The 17,176-nt window shown below is 41.6% G+C and overlaps 1 protein-coding gene across 3 annotated transcripts in view; it reads left to right on the top strand.

The window, feature by feature from the left end:
- CEP57 (centrosomal protein 57) overlaps window positions 1-17,176 on the top strand; it is a 595,025-nt gene that overhangs the window by 107,777 nt on the left and 470,072 nt on the right. For all 3 annotated transcript variants that reach the window (XM_086935295.1, XM_086935296.1, XM_086935294.1), the window contains exon 3: window positions 9,703-9,882. In XM_086935295.1, coding sequence (XP_086791421.1) covers window positions 9,703-9,882 — 180 coding nt within the window. The remainder of the gene's footprint in view (window positions 1-9,702; window positions 9,883-17,176) is intronic.

Here is a 17,176-nt window from a genome sequence, read left to right as displayed (position 1 = left end):
CTCGCGCAGGTGAAATCTTTTGTTTTGCAGTATGTAGGCTTTGTCCCGCCTCTGTTTTCCATTGGCTAGCTCCATAAATGGAGGCTAGCCATTGGAAAACAGAGGCGTCCGTCATTCTGCGAGGCAACTCGTGGGCGTTCCTGAGATTTTTTTCTCATCCAGCCCCTTTTAGGACGACAGTGCGGCGGTGGGCGTGGTTTATTTTTTTGGGTCGTCCATGTTTCTTTTGGGCATTCCGCGGCCGACCGCTGCCGGAGGAAGTCCAGGTCCAGGTGAGTGCTTTTGATTGTGGCCGTTCCCGCCGACCCCCCTCCAGCTGTCCGTGTGCCCGTTCCCGCACCCCCCTCCCGCTGTCCGTGCCTTTCCCGCCCCCCTCCCGCTGTCCGTGCCTTTCCCGCTCGTCTTTTACTCGTCTTGTGTATCCCGTCTTATGTCGTCTCCCCTTTGTGTGTCTCGTTGCTGTGTTTGTGCGTGTATCCTGTCTCATCTATCCCGTCTCATGTGGTCTGTTTGTATTTTGTTTATAATTTTGCTCCGTGTTGTGAATGTTTCTGTTTGCACAGCATACGCGACAAGCGAAGTGACGGCGGCCATGTTGCGACCATGAAACTCCTCCCTGAGCCCAAGCCACGAGGACCGATACTATGCCTGTGCCCGAAAATCGCATCGCCCACAAGAGGCTCGCCCGAAAGAGAGCCCAGACATTGATAACCGCCACCCGCCTGTCCCACGTGGGCCCCAAACCCCGAGGACAAGCGTGGTATCAGTGCAGCCCCACCGGAGAGCGTGCTGCACGGGGCGAGGTGCACGCTGCTCCACAAAGAAGTAAAGCCCCCCTCCCCCAGGAAACATGTAAAGTGCACGAAGCTCACCGAAAGCCGGACAAGGGGCGTCTACTGCCGCGGCGTGTTCCCAGGTGAATGTCCTACATATCGACTAACCCGCAAGCCGGAGTAACACGTTCCGGGACAGATAAGCTCACTCCACTGGGCGAGGTGCGCGCTGCTCCGGGAAGAAGTGCAGACCCCCCCAGGAAACCCACCAGCAACCATCCGGAGCCAGGTGAGTCCCCCTCCATGGCGTGCGAAAACTCACACCAAACACCCCCCCCCTCCCCAAAACAACACCGACCCCAAGGACACGCACCCCTGATCACGGGACCAAAGCTCCCCCGCACAGTTCTAGACCCTGCCGACAGCGCCAAGAGTCAGCCAGAACACCCTAACTTCATGCCTCAAGAAGTGCCCACCCAGCCGCCCCCCGGAACCTCAACGGCCGCCCTGACCCAGGCCAAAGTGCAGCACAAAAGAGAAACTGCTGCGTGCCCTAGAAGAATGCACTACCCCCCCTCCCAGCCCGCCCCCCCCTCCCGCTGTCCGTGAACCCGTCCCCCCTCCCGCTGTCTGTGTGCCCGGATAAGACCCAGCGTGCATGGCAGCATGCTTTCGCTATCCCTCCCTCCCCTTGGAGTTAGGAACTGCTCCCAGACGGGCTGGTGACCTGGGCAGCTGCGAGGGCAGACACGCCGCCCTCGACTAGCACAGACAACGTGGAGCGCTTTCCTCAGGGCAGTGGTGAGTACAGATTTATGGCGCATGTAGCAACATTTTACAATTCACGTATGTGGGTACTGCCTGTTTGTATATTAAACTGAAAGTGTGTAAAAGAGTTTTAAAGAATGCACTAGTTGATGGGGTGACTTTTGGGGCACAATTGTTTTTTTTGTAATCTCTGTGCTTTTGCATTCCCTACTTGTGCAATAGCCCAGCGTGTTTACAAATAGTTTTTTCCCCTAAATGGCACGTGGAGGCACTATCTGTTTTGAATGTTGGGCTGTGGTGACCCTGTGTTCCTGCTTGGCTAGCCACCAACCCCCTTTCGGAGACCAGCAGAAAATGCCATCATTTTTAGTAACCTACCCTCAGTGGTTGGCGGCCCGTGCACAAAAAGTTTGTAGAGCACGCAAATTAGTGATATGATGACATAGAAGGGATTCATGACAGGAAGGAAACGTGTTTAAGTGTTGGTTTTTGCCACTATTGCAATAGCGCATCACATCAGGATAATAAGTCAGCATTCCCCCTCCCCACGAAGTGTCTTTTGTAAAGCGAGACAGCTAGGCTTATTTACTACTCAAAATATTTGTTTGAATATTTTCCAGAAGAGGGAGTAATTTGCCAACAAATGAATGCCCGTTTCCTTCCCCCACCAACTTGTTTCCATCTCGAACGCAACAATGAATGGCACTTCCCTTTCACTGGTTTGTTTGATGCTAACCCTTATCTGCTATGAAGCCCTAAACCGTACGCTGGACAAGGTTATTTTAAGCACATGAAGAGCACATTGGGCCGGTGACCAGGGAACTAATTCTCCACAGTTAAAATGGTGCGTCAAGGTGAACTAGCTTAAAAAAACATATACGATGTTTATTTATACTTGATCTGTCTTGTTGTGGAAAGATGAGGAGGTCAATTGTGTTTACATTTACTTGTAAACCATGCTCCATGCACATTATGACACCCAGGCTATTTGTTCTGCCCTGAAATTACACTTTTACACCCATTAGATCTGACAAAAATGTTGCACTCTGCGCGTTGGGCAGGTTCAGACAAAATTGAATCATTTGCAAAGTGTAGCACCATCTGGAACCCAAACTCAATGAAGTAATCAAATGTGGCTGTCTTTGTCAAAGTATTCAGAGGGGTTACAAAGAATAAGGCCTCGGCGTACAAACGTACAGCCGTAACGTACCCAAGCTCAAAGATTCCTCTTCTGCTCCCGTCCCCTACACTACGACTGCCTACCCCTTCACTGTCTCCCCGCCTAGCCTCTTCGCTCTTCCTTTCTATCCTATCCTTCCCACTCTCTCCTCTCCCTTCCCTCTTGAAAACCCATACAATGCTGCAGTTTACTTTGGGTTACTGCAGTGCAATGTCTTTTCTCTACTTATTATGGTGATGTGTGTCTGTGATATGGTCTTGGTGGTGACTTATGCATGTGGTAGTTACGTGCCAGTGAGACGTGTTTGTGATGAAATTTGTGGCAATATTTTGTATGGGTTATGCTATGTTCTGCCATGACTTGTGCATGTAATGATGTACATCTTGGTCAAGTGCATTTTAAAGTATGCGTTTATTTGTATGTAATTGAGTATGTGGCTCCTGACTGTGAATTATGTATTTGGTGATGTATGTGGTACTAGTGTGTGTATATGATGACATACATTGAAGGAGGCAAGAGTCAACATAGCATTTATGCTCAGCACTTATTATTCTAAGCACAAGCCTTTAATGGCATACAATACTTTATTTGTTAACAAGGGTTTTCCATTCCCGGACTCAATATTTGGTGTATATTTATGGTTACAGTACATTGACATCTAGCCCACTACTAACCACATAATTCTAATACCCCAGCTGTCCGGCTGGTTTACACTGCTCACCAGATATTGGCCTCGATCATAATATTATAATGTGGTTTGTGTATTAACTAATTAAACATTTTACTTAAACACTTCTGCATTTAGACTGCGGTTACCTAAACAATGTCAGCCTGTCATTTATTTTATGGGTTATGATGTTTTCCTTACTTTGCAAATTTGGTTGCAGTGCTTCTTACTCTCCTGTTTGTGGATTGGGTATTCCCTCCATGATCACGCCCATCGTTGCCAGATCTCTGATTTATTCTTATCAAGTAGAGCTGCTTCCCTGCCCCCTCGGTTTTGTGTGTGCCTCTGTTGCCTGCTTGTGACCCGGTTTTGTGTGTGCCTCTGTGGCCTGCTTGTGACCCAGTTTTGTGTGTGCCTCTGTTCCCCTTCTTGTGATCCAGTTTTGTGTGTGTGTGTGTGTGGGTGCAAATGCAATAGGTGTCGCATTTGCGAGAGATTAGGCTATTGACTTTGTAAATGACAATGCCATTTATTTAGGATATCAAAGCCAACACATCAATAAAAATGTTGTCATTTACAAAGCCAATAGCTTTAACTTTTCCAAAGGCGAAACCTTTGCATTGTAAATGCTTGTTTTAATAATGCTCTCATAGGTTCAACAGTATCAGAAAAATCGGATACAAACTTAGAACAACACTCGGCAAGACCAAGAAATGATTTCAATAACTCCCTTATCGGTAGGTTGAGGAGCATCAACAATTGACTTTATAATACTTTTTTTGACTTTTATCTCATGGCCAAGATAATTCACCTGTTCCTTTCTCAGTTGACATTTCTCCTTTTTTATGGTTAATCCATGTTCAGCAATTCTTTTCATCACTTCAAACAACAATTCATCATGATCATTAAAGGACCTACCGACCACCATTATGTTGTCCTGAAAACCCCAAACCCCTCACATCCCCTGAAATATATTTTGCATTATTCTTTGGAACACTGCAGAGGCTGAAGCTAATCCAAATGGCATACGACAATAGCGGAAAGCCCCCAGCGGTGTGACAAAGTAAGTCAGGGGCCCTGATTCCGGATGTCTAAAACGCTGAAGATTCTTCCACCCCCCCATCACACTCAAGATTTCTGCTATATTGGGGAGCAGTTGACGATCGGCCCATATATTTTTGTTTAAATCTCTCAAATCTATGGAGAGACTAATCTTGTTGCCCTCCTTGGGGGCAACAACAATTGGAGCAAGCCATTCAGAAGATTCGGTGGGCTCAATCGTACATTCTAACAATTTGTCAAGCTCCTTCTGAAGCGGTTCTCTCATTAGCAATGGTATAGGTCTAACCTTATGCACCACTGAAACAGCCTTTTCCTTCAGAATGATGCGGTGAGTTAATTTCTTTAGCATAACCAAATCCTCAGTAAAGAAATGATGGCATCAATTTCTTTCCCCATTCTGAATCGACATCTAATGCAGGCAACTTACACAGTCTCTAGAACCATCACCGGTTCCTTAGCATTAGGATCAAGAATAATGTTAAAATCTTTTTGATGATGCCACCCTAAAAGATTGGATCCGTCTTCTATTGCATTAGAATCCAGAATAATGTTAAGATCTTTTTGATGACGCCACCCTAAAAGATTGGATCCGTCTTCTGTTACATACTCCCTACAATGTACACTGTTATTCTTGAATAATATATCCATCTATTCCATCCTCACAATGTTAATTCTCTTCCCACCATAACCTACAGCTTTTAGATCCGGATGTTGCAATTGCTTCATGTCTTTTTTTAGATCTTTCTCATAAATATCCTTTGATATTAGAGTGAATAAACGACCTGAATCTACCAATACTTTGATTTGAGTATTGCCAAAGGTAATCTCACAATGGGGTTTTTCAATTTTTCCTACACACACCATTTGTATATTATTATTCTCATTGATGAGTACCTCTTGACTATGGTTAGACATACCACATTCTTCCACAGCTAATATTATTTCTTCTTGATTCTTTCCAAGATTCTCTATTGTTTTAACACTTGGATTTTAGACTTTAAACCTGCACATTTTAGCTAAACGTCCTTTCTTTCCGCTTGACCTGTAGTGTAGTTCCTAGATTCCCAATAGGCTCTGCGCATTGGAATAATATATACTACAGTTTAGACAAAGGACTGAGGTCGACTAGGTCTCTATTGAATATATTAGACTTAATTGTGAGTGCCAGCTAGCTCAGAGGTCACTAGAAACTTTCTCAAATGAACAAGAAGGGATTAGCTTCTGACAACCTCATAAACATGACAACTTTGTTTCCCAAGAATAAGAAATGCATCTCTAGATTAGCGGAAACAATAGATAGATATTTCACTCAGTCAGTCGTGCATGCTTCGTTTCACCAGAGGTGCAGAGAAATAGAAAGACGGCGTTTTCAATAAAAGTATTTATTGAATAGTATTCTTTCTCATGTAGAGGAAATTAACTGCTACAATCGTAATACTGGTTGCAAAGTTCAATGAGTACAGTACGAAGAGTATTATAAAATAATACTGTAAAAGCATGATATGGTTTTTAAGCCATATAAAATAACATAGAATACATACATTAATAAATAAAGACTAAAAGTACTCAACTGGTGCTTCTAAAATACGCCTACCCCAGTGTACCTAACCTAGGTCTATTACAAGGGAAGAAGTAAGTGAGGTGTAGCTTAGTTTCAGTATTCTTTTGCCAAGAACCTATCCAAGAATTCTCTAAGAGTCTAATCAGCTCCGTACCTTAGTTTAGAATGAAGGAGGTCTGGTATCTCTCTCTCAGGACTCTATTTCCCAACAACGCGCAAGGGTAGCTTGGAAACACTGGAGATGGATTTCTCGGCAAGAGAAAAGACAGCGTCTCTCTCGGTGAATCTGCTGGAGGGTCGGCTTCCTTCGGCACTTGCTTCGGCGTACGGTGTCATGGAGGTAGATGGTCGAACTGCTCCAAACCACTGTGTGTTTGCCTGGGCAAGTGTGGGCATATTTATACCTTGAAGGTGCCGAGTTTGACGTAAGGTTGGACATAATAACGTCATCAAAGACTCAGTTCTTTGAAAACTCCATGAGTTCTTGGTTAAACCAATATTCAAGCAAGGGGAAGTCCCTGACTGCTGAAGGTGGGTTTTTCCCAAAAATCGTTGTGGATTTTCGGAACTAGTGGAAGTAGCCATGCCGTATTTGGACTGCATAGGCTAAGTCTAAATATGGTTATGATTTCTATGCCTATATAAGGATAGGGTGATTTATACCTATATATGGGCATGAATCGGGAAAATTACACTAGGGTCCTAAATTTATATACAACAGACCTACATGTCCTGTTCCTTGCCCCACATGCAAAACTTGAAGCAAAGTGTCCATGGCAACCACATCTATAACACATGATCTTTCTTTTCCCAATTATGATGGGTACATTCTTTGTATGGGATGCACAGGGTTCTTCTACTTTAGTAGATTTTTTCATTCCAACTTCTTGTACATCAAGCGCAACAACCTCTTTTTCTGGAGATTTTACAGTTAATTTTCCCATGTCAATCTCCTTCATCCAAACAGCAGTGTGTTCCATGCTCCTGGCAATCTGCGCAGCTTCGTCTAACGTAGTATCCAAGGACAAAAGTCTTTCTTTGACGTTCTTGCCTCTGGTACATCTCCCAATTTGATAGCAAATCCAAGATTCCATTAGACCATGAAATTCGCACGTTAATGCCAGACCACGCAATGACTCAGCATAACTCATAATATCTTCATCATGAGCTTGTGTTCGACAAAAAAATGTGTGTCTTTCAAAAACGACACCACTTCAGGATGATCATCATATAACCTTCTTCCTTCTGTCCCTAAATGATGTAGCAATATTGCTAGTCTTCTCTGCTGTCCATATTTGTACCCACCAATAGCTAACATATAAGCGTTAAAAATGTTTTTTTACACCTTTTTCAAGGGAGGTTTGGTTCTCCAGGAAGATGCAAAAAAACACGGTGGCACAGCCATGCTCTGTTCTGACATACCTCCAATAAGAAAATAAAAACAACAAACTACCACAACAATTCAAAATAACTATTTAAAATAATTATCTAAAATAACAACACAGCAGATGTATCCTCCCTTAAACAGTGATTATTTCTTTTTATGCAAACAGTTGAGAAATCACATGTTCAGGAAGATACTTGTTCACGTCACACGTTATAATTATGCCCTGTAGAGAAATAGAGCTCCCAAAGTTCAATACGCGTTACCACTGCTTAGAGTTGTAACAGTAATTTTTGTAAAGCAATTTTTGATCATGTGTACTCTGCATCAAAAACAGTGGTGTCAATTTTCAACTTGCGTCTATATATCTGTGATTAGCCGCTCGAGAATTGCATATACGGCTCGTGGCGGCTCTCTCTGTTCTGGCTGCCTCGGTCGTCGACTCGCGCCATCAGTGTTCCTCGCGCATCGACTTGTGCCGTCAGTGTTCCTCGTGCACACACTTGCTGCTTCATCGCGCAGCCACTCGCTCTATCAGCAACGGTATCTTGACAACGATATATGTTGATAAACATATGTAAAATGCCCCAAGAAAATGCTGTTTCACTCTGTACAAACTAACAAATACTGGTGAAACGAATGCGCTGCAGGCCGTGTTTCCCTTCCTTCTTCTTATATATATTTATTTTTTTTACTTTAAAAGTTCACAATAACGCCATCCCATTAGACAAAAAGTCTGTATGTTCAGAGTTTGATAGAGACAGTGGCAAAAGTAACGTGTTTTTCCTGGCCATTTAATTTATCCCACAAGCAAATTGAATTAACTGTAAATCACGATTCCGAAGGCCAAAATTCATTAGCAGAACTCCTCACAGCTTCTTTTCCAGGGGTGGAGGTCACTCAGTAGGAATTCCGCCCCCTGCGCAGATCGCTTGTCACCAAAAAACTGTGGTAACCACGCTCACAGTGGTTCATAGATAATAACTGCTTCATACATCTTCATAGCTGTACAGTGAACTTCAGCTTCTCCAACTGACTGTTTTTCCTAGAACTTCCCTGTGATGCCATTCTATTACATCACCAACTTCTACAATGGATTAAAAAGAGTTCCACAGGTAGTATGCACATTGAAAGTGCAATTATAGCTAGAGCGCTAAATATCCTTAGTGTAAGATACTTAAAGAAAAATGCATTATCATACAAAAAATACTTTTTCGGACTTGCCATTTATATTAATTGACAGTGGGGATACTTAGTAGTCAAACAACCATAAAACAATTTGGAGTCATGAACATCTATCTTTGCTAAGCTGTAAGTGTAGCCGTGGGAATTAAGGCTGAGCTAGTGTGTCAGTTGGAGATAAAGTGATCACGTCTGTTATAGGTGAAATTTAAGAATAAGTGATTATAGGTCTGATGTACACAGCTTTTTAAATGTACTAAACTATTAAAATGTTTTTTTGGGTTTACTAAACATATTCAATGATTGGGAAAAGTATTTCTGAATCTGTGAATGAGTTTAGAAATGGATTACGAATAGCTGTTAGGAAGGAGGATGAGGTGCCATCCCTTCAAAATTGTGGTTCATACTCTGATGTATCAATCATTTGTGACTGTAATTCTGGTTGCAAACGATTGATCAGTTACCATTGTTATCCTTTGCAATTTTTGTAAATAATGAAAAAGGTTTGAGACAGTAGGAAGTGGTCCACGGGACAACTGGCAACTCAGTGAAAACATTTTGGAAAAAAATGCAAACTTTCTAAACACGTTCTCATTTTCCGGAAGAACAGACTGCATTTAAAAGCAAAAAAGAGGTTTCCTTATTTGAAAATGGGATATTGTGGTTTGCGGACTCTTGCAGGCAACCATACCTGCGATTGTAGTCAATCAAATGGGGTTGCAAATTGTGATCTGTCTAATTAGTGATAATTAGAGGTCATTCTGAAACCCCCTTTTTTCAGTATTTTGTTAACCGACCTATTTGTACATAGGTCAGTTCGCAAAATCAAATTGCCTTCACAAAAAAGATAATTTGCACTTTGCGACCAATCTTTGTGAATGCAGCCATCTTGGTACCTCTGGCCCTAAGTGTTGAAAGTTGACACTGAGGGCATCCTGTAACATTTATACTTCACATGTTTTTCAGTTTTGTTGGAGAATGGAATCCTTTTTCTCTCACAAACTAAAACTCTAAATGTTATTAATTGTGTTATGTGCTATGTGATCTTGACTTTTAAAAAATATTTATTTACAAAAACTGTATCTAAAGATTGAATTAATCATGTATTAACTTGGCTTTGGTCAGCTATATTTTCAGCTCTAAAGAATCTACAAGAAAAGATCAGAAAGCTGGAGTTGGAGCGAATTCAAGCAGATGAGAATATGAAAACCCTCTCTAAAGAGGCACTTGAGTATAAAAAAGTGGTTGATCAACAAGCAAAGAGCAAGGAGAGTTCTCAGACTGATGTCCCAAAACACGAAGAAGGTATGTTTACTGTTAAACTTACTTTAGGAACTTGGCTGCACACCAGCACTGGGGTACCTCCCAGATTCACCCACTTTGATAATTTTCAGCTGTTGGAATTCTGTTACCTTTGTTTTGTTTTTTCAGGACGGCAACGCCATAAAGGGCATAGGCATCTCTCACTCAAAGTATATTTTATTAATTTTTTCCATATTAAAACCTTAAAAGTTCACAAGATAAAATAGCAATTTGTTAAAAATCCATACATTTGTAGCACTACAGTTGATGTACTTCAGGACAGTAAGCTTAGATAAAACATTCAGAGCACCTTACCCGCACATATGTTTACATTTTGAAATATGCCTCCACAGAAATTTTGACACAGCAAAACAAATTTCATTGGAATGCAGTTGTTGCAGAAAAAGCAACACTGGTCTTCCCCGTCTAAAATTATATTTTCACAATGGTGGCTTTAAAATTTGCAATCAAAATATTTACAATACTGAGTAAAGTGCCATGTACATTGTTCACGGCAGATAACCAGTTTGTCCGACCAATCATTTACTTGAAGAAAAGAGATAAAACAGTGAATATTATTACATCTAAAATGGGTTAGCACAAATCTATGCTTGGGGTGGTGCACATGTTCCAGATAAAATTGGGTATCATTATTTGCACACTACAAGGTAGAATGTAGAACACTAGGCTTTCCACATTCTTTAATAAATCTATCGTCCACTAACCTGTTTGATGCAAGGTGTTTAATTTCAGCCTTGGAGACAACCAGCAGGGCGGATGGATCATTGAAAAGTGTTGATTTTCCCAGTCAATAAAAAAAGACCTATTTAAACCATGGAATTGTCGATGCATAATCCTAAAACAAACATTATTAACCTGTGTAGGAGTGCCCCATATTGTGACCAGATTCTATGCCACTATAATATTGGTCGCATCCTAATGAGATCTCCTAAAAAAAGTACCAATCATCTCTCACTCTTATAGTGAGATTGCATGGTTGTAGTGCCAGACTGTATGCATGTGACTGAGGCTGCTGCCCCTCTTGATTTGAAGCTCCTGTTCTGTTTGTACGGGCAGATGGTGCATGTACTTGGATAGGTCCATATTTTCTGAAAAATATGCCCACATGTGTCTAATCTCTGGCCTTTTTTTAGGTCTGGCCTACAGGCAGCTTTTTCTTTCCGACTGCCTCATGTTTTAAAAAATGGTGTACATGAAACAAAATACATGCATACACACGTAGACACAAGGGCTTTGGATCAGCACTAGTTATCTCTTGGTCATTTCAGTTGTATTCACATTTGTTCTTGCAGCATGAGACAAAGGATCAAATACTTTAGCCATTGGCTCGTTTTCGCTTTCACTACAGCATTTTCCAAATCATATTTTTACACCCACCTTAAAGTGTACTTCTAAACCAGGGTTAGTCGGCTGATACATTACTTCACTATGCCTTTTCCTTTGCATTTTCCCCTGTTTCAGTCAACAATGTGTGTTCAATCTAGGTCTCTAGTTGCAGTAATGAAAAGCCAACTGTACCTTAGAAAAGGTACAGTTGGCTTTTGATGTGCATTAAAACGAAAGAATTTCCATAACTGTACACCTGCCTCATAGGAAGCAGCCATACTATTCTATTAAATATATAAGAAATAGATATTTCCTTTTAAATGTTAAATTTTTCTTACTATGGCTAGCCTATGTAGGCAGTCATGATTTGTTTTCCTTCTTCTCTATAGTGTATGGTTGCAATAAAAAAATAACTACTACATAAGTTGGCCAAGGCCAGACCTAATGGCTTTCCCAATGGTTGTTTCCTTTGCTTGACCCCTTGTTGAACCCTTGTTTATTGGTACCGTTATGTGATTGTTGGTCTACGTGATCTGTAAGGGACTGGCAAAAATCTCGTTTGAGATGTTGTAGAAGAAAGAACATGTTTGATTGTTGAGTACAGATCTGTACAAAGTGATACAGCAGTGTTACCTAGGATTTTCGTATTTGTTGATGAACGATATCTCAGGGATTTATGAATTAGAACATCTTTGAGTGTCTAAAGTTTAAGACCATGTCTTAGACTTTTTTCATGGGTGTTTCATATATAATTGCAGAATGATACCCTGCCCTTTAGAGTGAAAGACACTTGTTCTTCAAAGCTGACTCACTAATAGTTAAATATTCTCAGGGAATATAAAGTGCAGTTTTTCATACCATCTTGATAAATGTTTGTCTTTCATTCCATAAGGCTTTACTACTCCCTTGAAATTAACTCGCTAACTGTTCTCTTTTTAATATTCATGAATAGTAATGAAAATGCCATGATGCAGAGCATCAACCCACCTTCATTCATTTGGAATGGAAGCAGGATTTTTCAGTCTTCCTACTTTCGTCACAAGATCTTTCAAATAAACTGAGGTGTCAAGCGCCACTCGGAACCATAGGGGTAGCTCTTAACTGCATTAAAGTGGAAGTGCAGGTTGTCATTTGCATGGTGATTGTTAGACCTGTCAGCCTTAGGGTGGTCTTCCCCTCAACTTTTTTCCTTCTGCCTCTATTTTTTCTGACCTCGTTTTTGCTGACCTTAGGACTCTGAGCACTTTACCACTGCTAACCAGTGCTTAAGTGCGTGTGCTTGCTCCTCTAACCATGGTAACATTAGCTCATACACAATTGGCTTTTTTAATTTACTTATAAGTGCCTGGTAAAGTGACACTGTGTGCCCAGGGCCTGTAAATGTAATACTACTAGTGGGCCTGCAGCACTGATTGTGCCACCCACCTAAGAAGCCATTTAAACATGTCTCAGGCCTGCCATTGCAGAGCCTGTGTGTGCAGTTTAAACTGCCATTTTGATTTTGAAAAATAAACCTTTTGCCAGGCCCAAACCTTCCCTCTAGGGTATTGTATTGTATTGTAATTGCATTTATATAGCGCTTACTAACCCTGACGAGGCGTCAAAGCGCTTTTTCAGCGAGTAGCACGCTACTCCGGGACCCATAGAGGATTAGTGTTGAATTAATATAGTGAAACATGCAAGTACATTTTAAGTGGTGGATAGGTTAGTCAGTTATTTGGATTTGGAATGATAGCAGAAGGATAGAGGAGGACAAAGGTTTGTATTTATATAGCGCTTGTTGACGCACGCCATTCAGGAAGCCTACAAAGGATTAGTGGTGAATTAATATGGTGAAATATGAAGTAATTTCAGTGGTGGATATTAGTCAGTTACTTGGAGTGAGAAGGATAGTGGAGGGATAAAAGGGGAAGAAAGATTTGCATTCATATAGCACTTTTTACCCCAATGGGTGTTTAATCGTTTTTCTGGCGAGTAGCACGCCACTCTGGAACCCATAAAGGATTACTGTTGAAAATTAGTATAGTAAAAAAATATGAAGTAATTTGAGTAGTGGTTTTTCAGTTATTTGGGGAGTATATTAGTATAGATTAATATGGAATTTGAGAAGTGAACATGTTAGTCTGTGAATTTCGATTGAAAAGGATAATGGAGGGATAAAAGAGTAAACATTTTTTATTTATTTATTTTAGGTCTTGGCAATAGGAGGAGGCTTTTGGATGAGTAAAAAGGAGTTCTGGAGGGGAGGACTCAGAGGAAAGAGTTTAGAAAGGTTTTTTTTAGGGGATCGGTATAGTAAAAGAGGTGTAAGATGATACAAGGAGGGGTAGAGTAGAAGAGAGTCTTGAAAGGGTTATTTTGGCAATCATAGTAGTGGTATGGGGTTTGGGATAAAAGAGAGAGTGGATGTAGAGGATATATTGATAGATGTATAGGATGAGAGATAGGGTAGTGCATTGGAAGGAGTAGTAGAAGAAGTTAGAGATGAGTCAGAAGGTTAGGCTAGAAGATATATTGAGCGTAGTATTGTTTGTGAGAGGAGGATGTGACGTAAAGGGGGTGGTGATGTGTTTCTGAGTAGAGTGTATGTTGTGTGTAGGAGGGAATGAAGTAGAGGTGCGAGTGTTTATCTTAGACTGGTTTGTTGCAAGAGTTACAAAGTGTGATGGTGTGCAGTGTTTGTGTTGTGCGTTAGTGTTATTATGGTAGAAGGGAGAGGAGGGTGTTTTTTGGACAACTAATGGAAGGATGAATATACGTTTGTTAGTGATAAAAGGTGGTCTGTTAGGTGAAATTACAGCAGGGAGAGTGTGTCTGAATGGGATGTAGTTATGTATGGTGTTGTGTTAGTGATGAGTGTATTGGTTAGTGGTATAGGCTAGGGTTGTGTACTGTTTGTAGGTGATGGTGGATATGTGTGGTAGTTGGGATAGTAGGGTGTGTAGATGTGGTTGGATTTGTAGTGCAGGCTGGTACATTAATCTTTGCATAGTGTTGTGCCTGATGTACATTTGGTTTTAGTGTGTTGCTCTGTTTGTGGATGTGGATGGTGTGGGCTGGGTATTGCTAAATGGGAAAAAGGGCAGCATTTCTGGTCCTAGTCCCGACCAGATCGAACAGGCTCAAACAGGCAACTGCCCTTGTCCTCTCTGTTCTTAACAGGCTCAAACAGGAAACTGCCCTTGTCCTCTCTGCCCTGGTCCTCGACGCCCGGGCTGAGACGCCCTAAGCCTGGCCTTTTATAGCCCTAGTAATCAGGTGACCCCTTCAGCCAATGGGAACCCTAGCACTAACGCTATCCAATCACAACACTAACCCTAAAATCTAGAACCAATAGGAGACCAGGACCAGGGAGTTGGAAGCTGCTTCTCGTGTTCAGAATCTCCTAGGAGACAGACAGGCTCAATCCGGACTTTGGACTTCAGTAGGTAAGGGCCTCACTAACTTGAAATCTAACAATACTGTTTGAATAAAACGTTACTCCCCCTGCTGGCCAAAAAACAAAGTGCACAGACCCTAGTAAAACTCAGTTTAAACAGCTCACAGAATCACCCTCTGATGTAGAAAAATCCCTGTTGCTGGTGGGGGGGGGGGGGGGGGGGGGGGGGTCTTAGCACAGCAAAGGAGAATTTTGGAGTGAAAACAGAATTGTCACCAAGGAATGAGAGAGGTTGGACTGCAAATCCCACAATTCAACACACTAAATGGAGGCAATCATGGGCAGGGAAGACCACACATTTAAAACACAACACAGGTGATAACAACATTTTCAATTTCAGGCAGGCTAAAACTACAATTTTTAACTGTAACAACCACAGGCATAGACAGTAAACACAGAAAGTGAAAATCGTTTTTTAAACAACTTTTTGTCTTGGGAAGAGCGGACCTACGCATCTCCTCTGTTAAGTGACGCATCCCTTAGCAGAACCACTGCATCTCCTCGGCTGAGTTTGGCATCCCTGAGCAGAAGCAATGCATTGCTGCTGCTGTGTGGATTGGACCTGTTGCAAAGATCCTCATCGCCCACCGCAGTCCTCAGAACTGCTGCATCGCCTCGCTGGCAAAGCACATCCACAGTCCAGCTCTTCGCATCTCTCGCTGACAGCACCCTCGGCGAGGACACTGAAGTCCGCAGCTCCTCAGAAGCGACATATCGCTATTTGTGAAATTTATCCCAAACTCTGGACTTCGCTTTGAAAGTCTCGTTGACTGGATCCTCAACGACTATGCAACAGGACCTTGCACCGTAGCCTCGGCTCGTCTCGGAACAGACTCAAAGCTTTGGTTGTGCAACTCCTCTTTGACGCAGATCCATGCAACGCTTCGCAACCGGAGTTTAAGGTGCTTTGTTCAGTGGGCCTAATTGGGTCCCTGTATCTAGCTTGCACTTCATCATGGTCCGCCTGAACTGGTGACTTTGTCCCATACCGGCGGGACCATATATACCCAATTGGCTCTTTGTGCTATTTTCACAGCAGAATTTTACAGTTCAATATCTCAAGTCATATAAATTGTATTTTTGTTGTTTTGGTCTTGTTTTCTTTATGTAAAGTTACTCTATTTTTCTAAATCTGTGTACACTTTATTTGTGGTGTGTTTTCTCTATTTTACTGTTCGAAGTGTTGCACAAATACCTTACTCATTGCCTTTTATTTATGCCTGACTGCTCTGTGCCAAACTACCAAGGGGATGAGCACAGGTTAATTTGGGGTTTGCTTGTGCCTTACCCTGACAAGAATTGTGGTTGCTGCTTGACCAGGGCTTGTAACCCAGTCAACCAACAACCCAATTTTGTACAGTTATCCACCCGTGTGAACAGTTTGCTTTCATTTTTAACTCATTTAAAAGGGGGAAGTAAAATGGTTGTATATAACTGCAACTATGTATTTTTACACCAATTTTGATTCCCTGGTGAGTTTGTATTTTATCATGGGTTTTGTTAAAGATAAAGGAACTGTTACATTTGCCTCGCTATTGTTTGCTCGTGGCTGGGAACCACTCTATTTCTCTATTTTTCTGGAATTCTATACTTGCACATAGAGATTTTCTGATCTTCCACATTGAAGAATTTGTGTTACAGGTGTGTAGCATTTTCATTCCAAACCTTCTCATTGGCACCTTGTGAATAAACCGTAAAGAAGGATAATTGACATGAGGATTTCCTGCTGTGGTTGTCAAAGAAGTGAATTAATGGTTACGTTTGGGAATTATATGCTAGATTCACTGAAGATTTGTGATGCATTTAATTACCGTATTTTATGCTATTTGTTTGTGATTTTTGTCATACCACTTTACATTTACATACCACATGACTGTTCATGTTGGAGAGGTTTAGGTCTCTAGATGTTTAGATTTTACAGCACTGTTTTGAATAGTTACACTTGTAAAATCAAGTCAGAATGGTATTCGTGTATGAGCACTACAGATGTTTAGTGTATGAGAAGTTAATTTGATCACACCCGAAAGCTTGGGTTTCGATTTTTATCACATGTTCATCAGTTTTATTCGTAATAAGCTGCTTCAGGAGAGTTTTGATTGAATGTTGGTGAGGTGGTGTTTAATACAAACCTGGCATGCCCTCTAGTGGGATGTTTCTCCAATAGAATCAGACAGACCCCAAAATTGCAAACCTATGTCCACCACTGACCATATCGCCACATGGTCTGTCAGACCAACATACCTCTTTTAATTGTTAATCATTTTAGTTCCCTTGGGTTCCCCATAATCAGGCTATTTATTTTTATTTATTTATTTGAAGCTTATAGAGCGCACAGCTACCTCCGACGGAGGTGTCCCGGCGCTATAATTACATGATTATCCCCATAAAGAGAGACCAGAATCAAATCATACAGATGGACTAGGAAAAGCGCAATTGATCGTGTCCGATCCTACTGCTTAGTGAACAGCCAGGTTTTGAGTTTGCGACGAAAGATAGGCTCAGATTCGCAAA

This window comes from Lissotriton vulgaris, chromosome 8 (assembly GCF_964263255.1).
Source record: "Lissotriton vulgaris chromosome 8, aLisVul1.2, whole genome shotgun sequence".
NCBI lineage: Eukaryota > Metazoa > Chordata > Amphibia > Caudata > Salamandridae > Lissotriton > Lissotriton vulgaris.
Note: the sequence above shows the minus strand (reverse complement) of the source record. Positions and strands in the feature narration are given on the sequence as shown.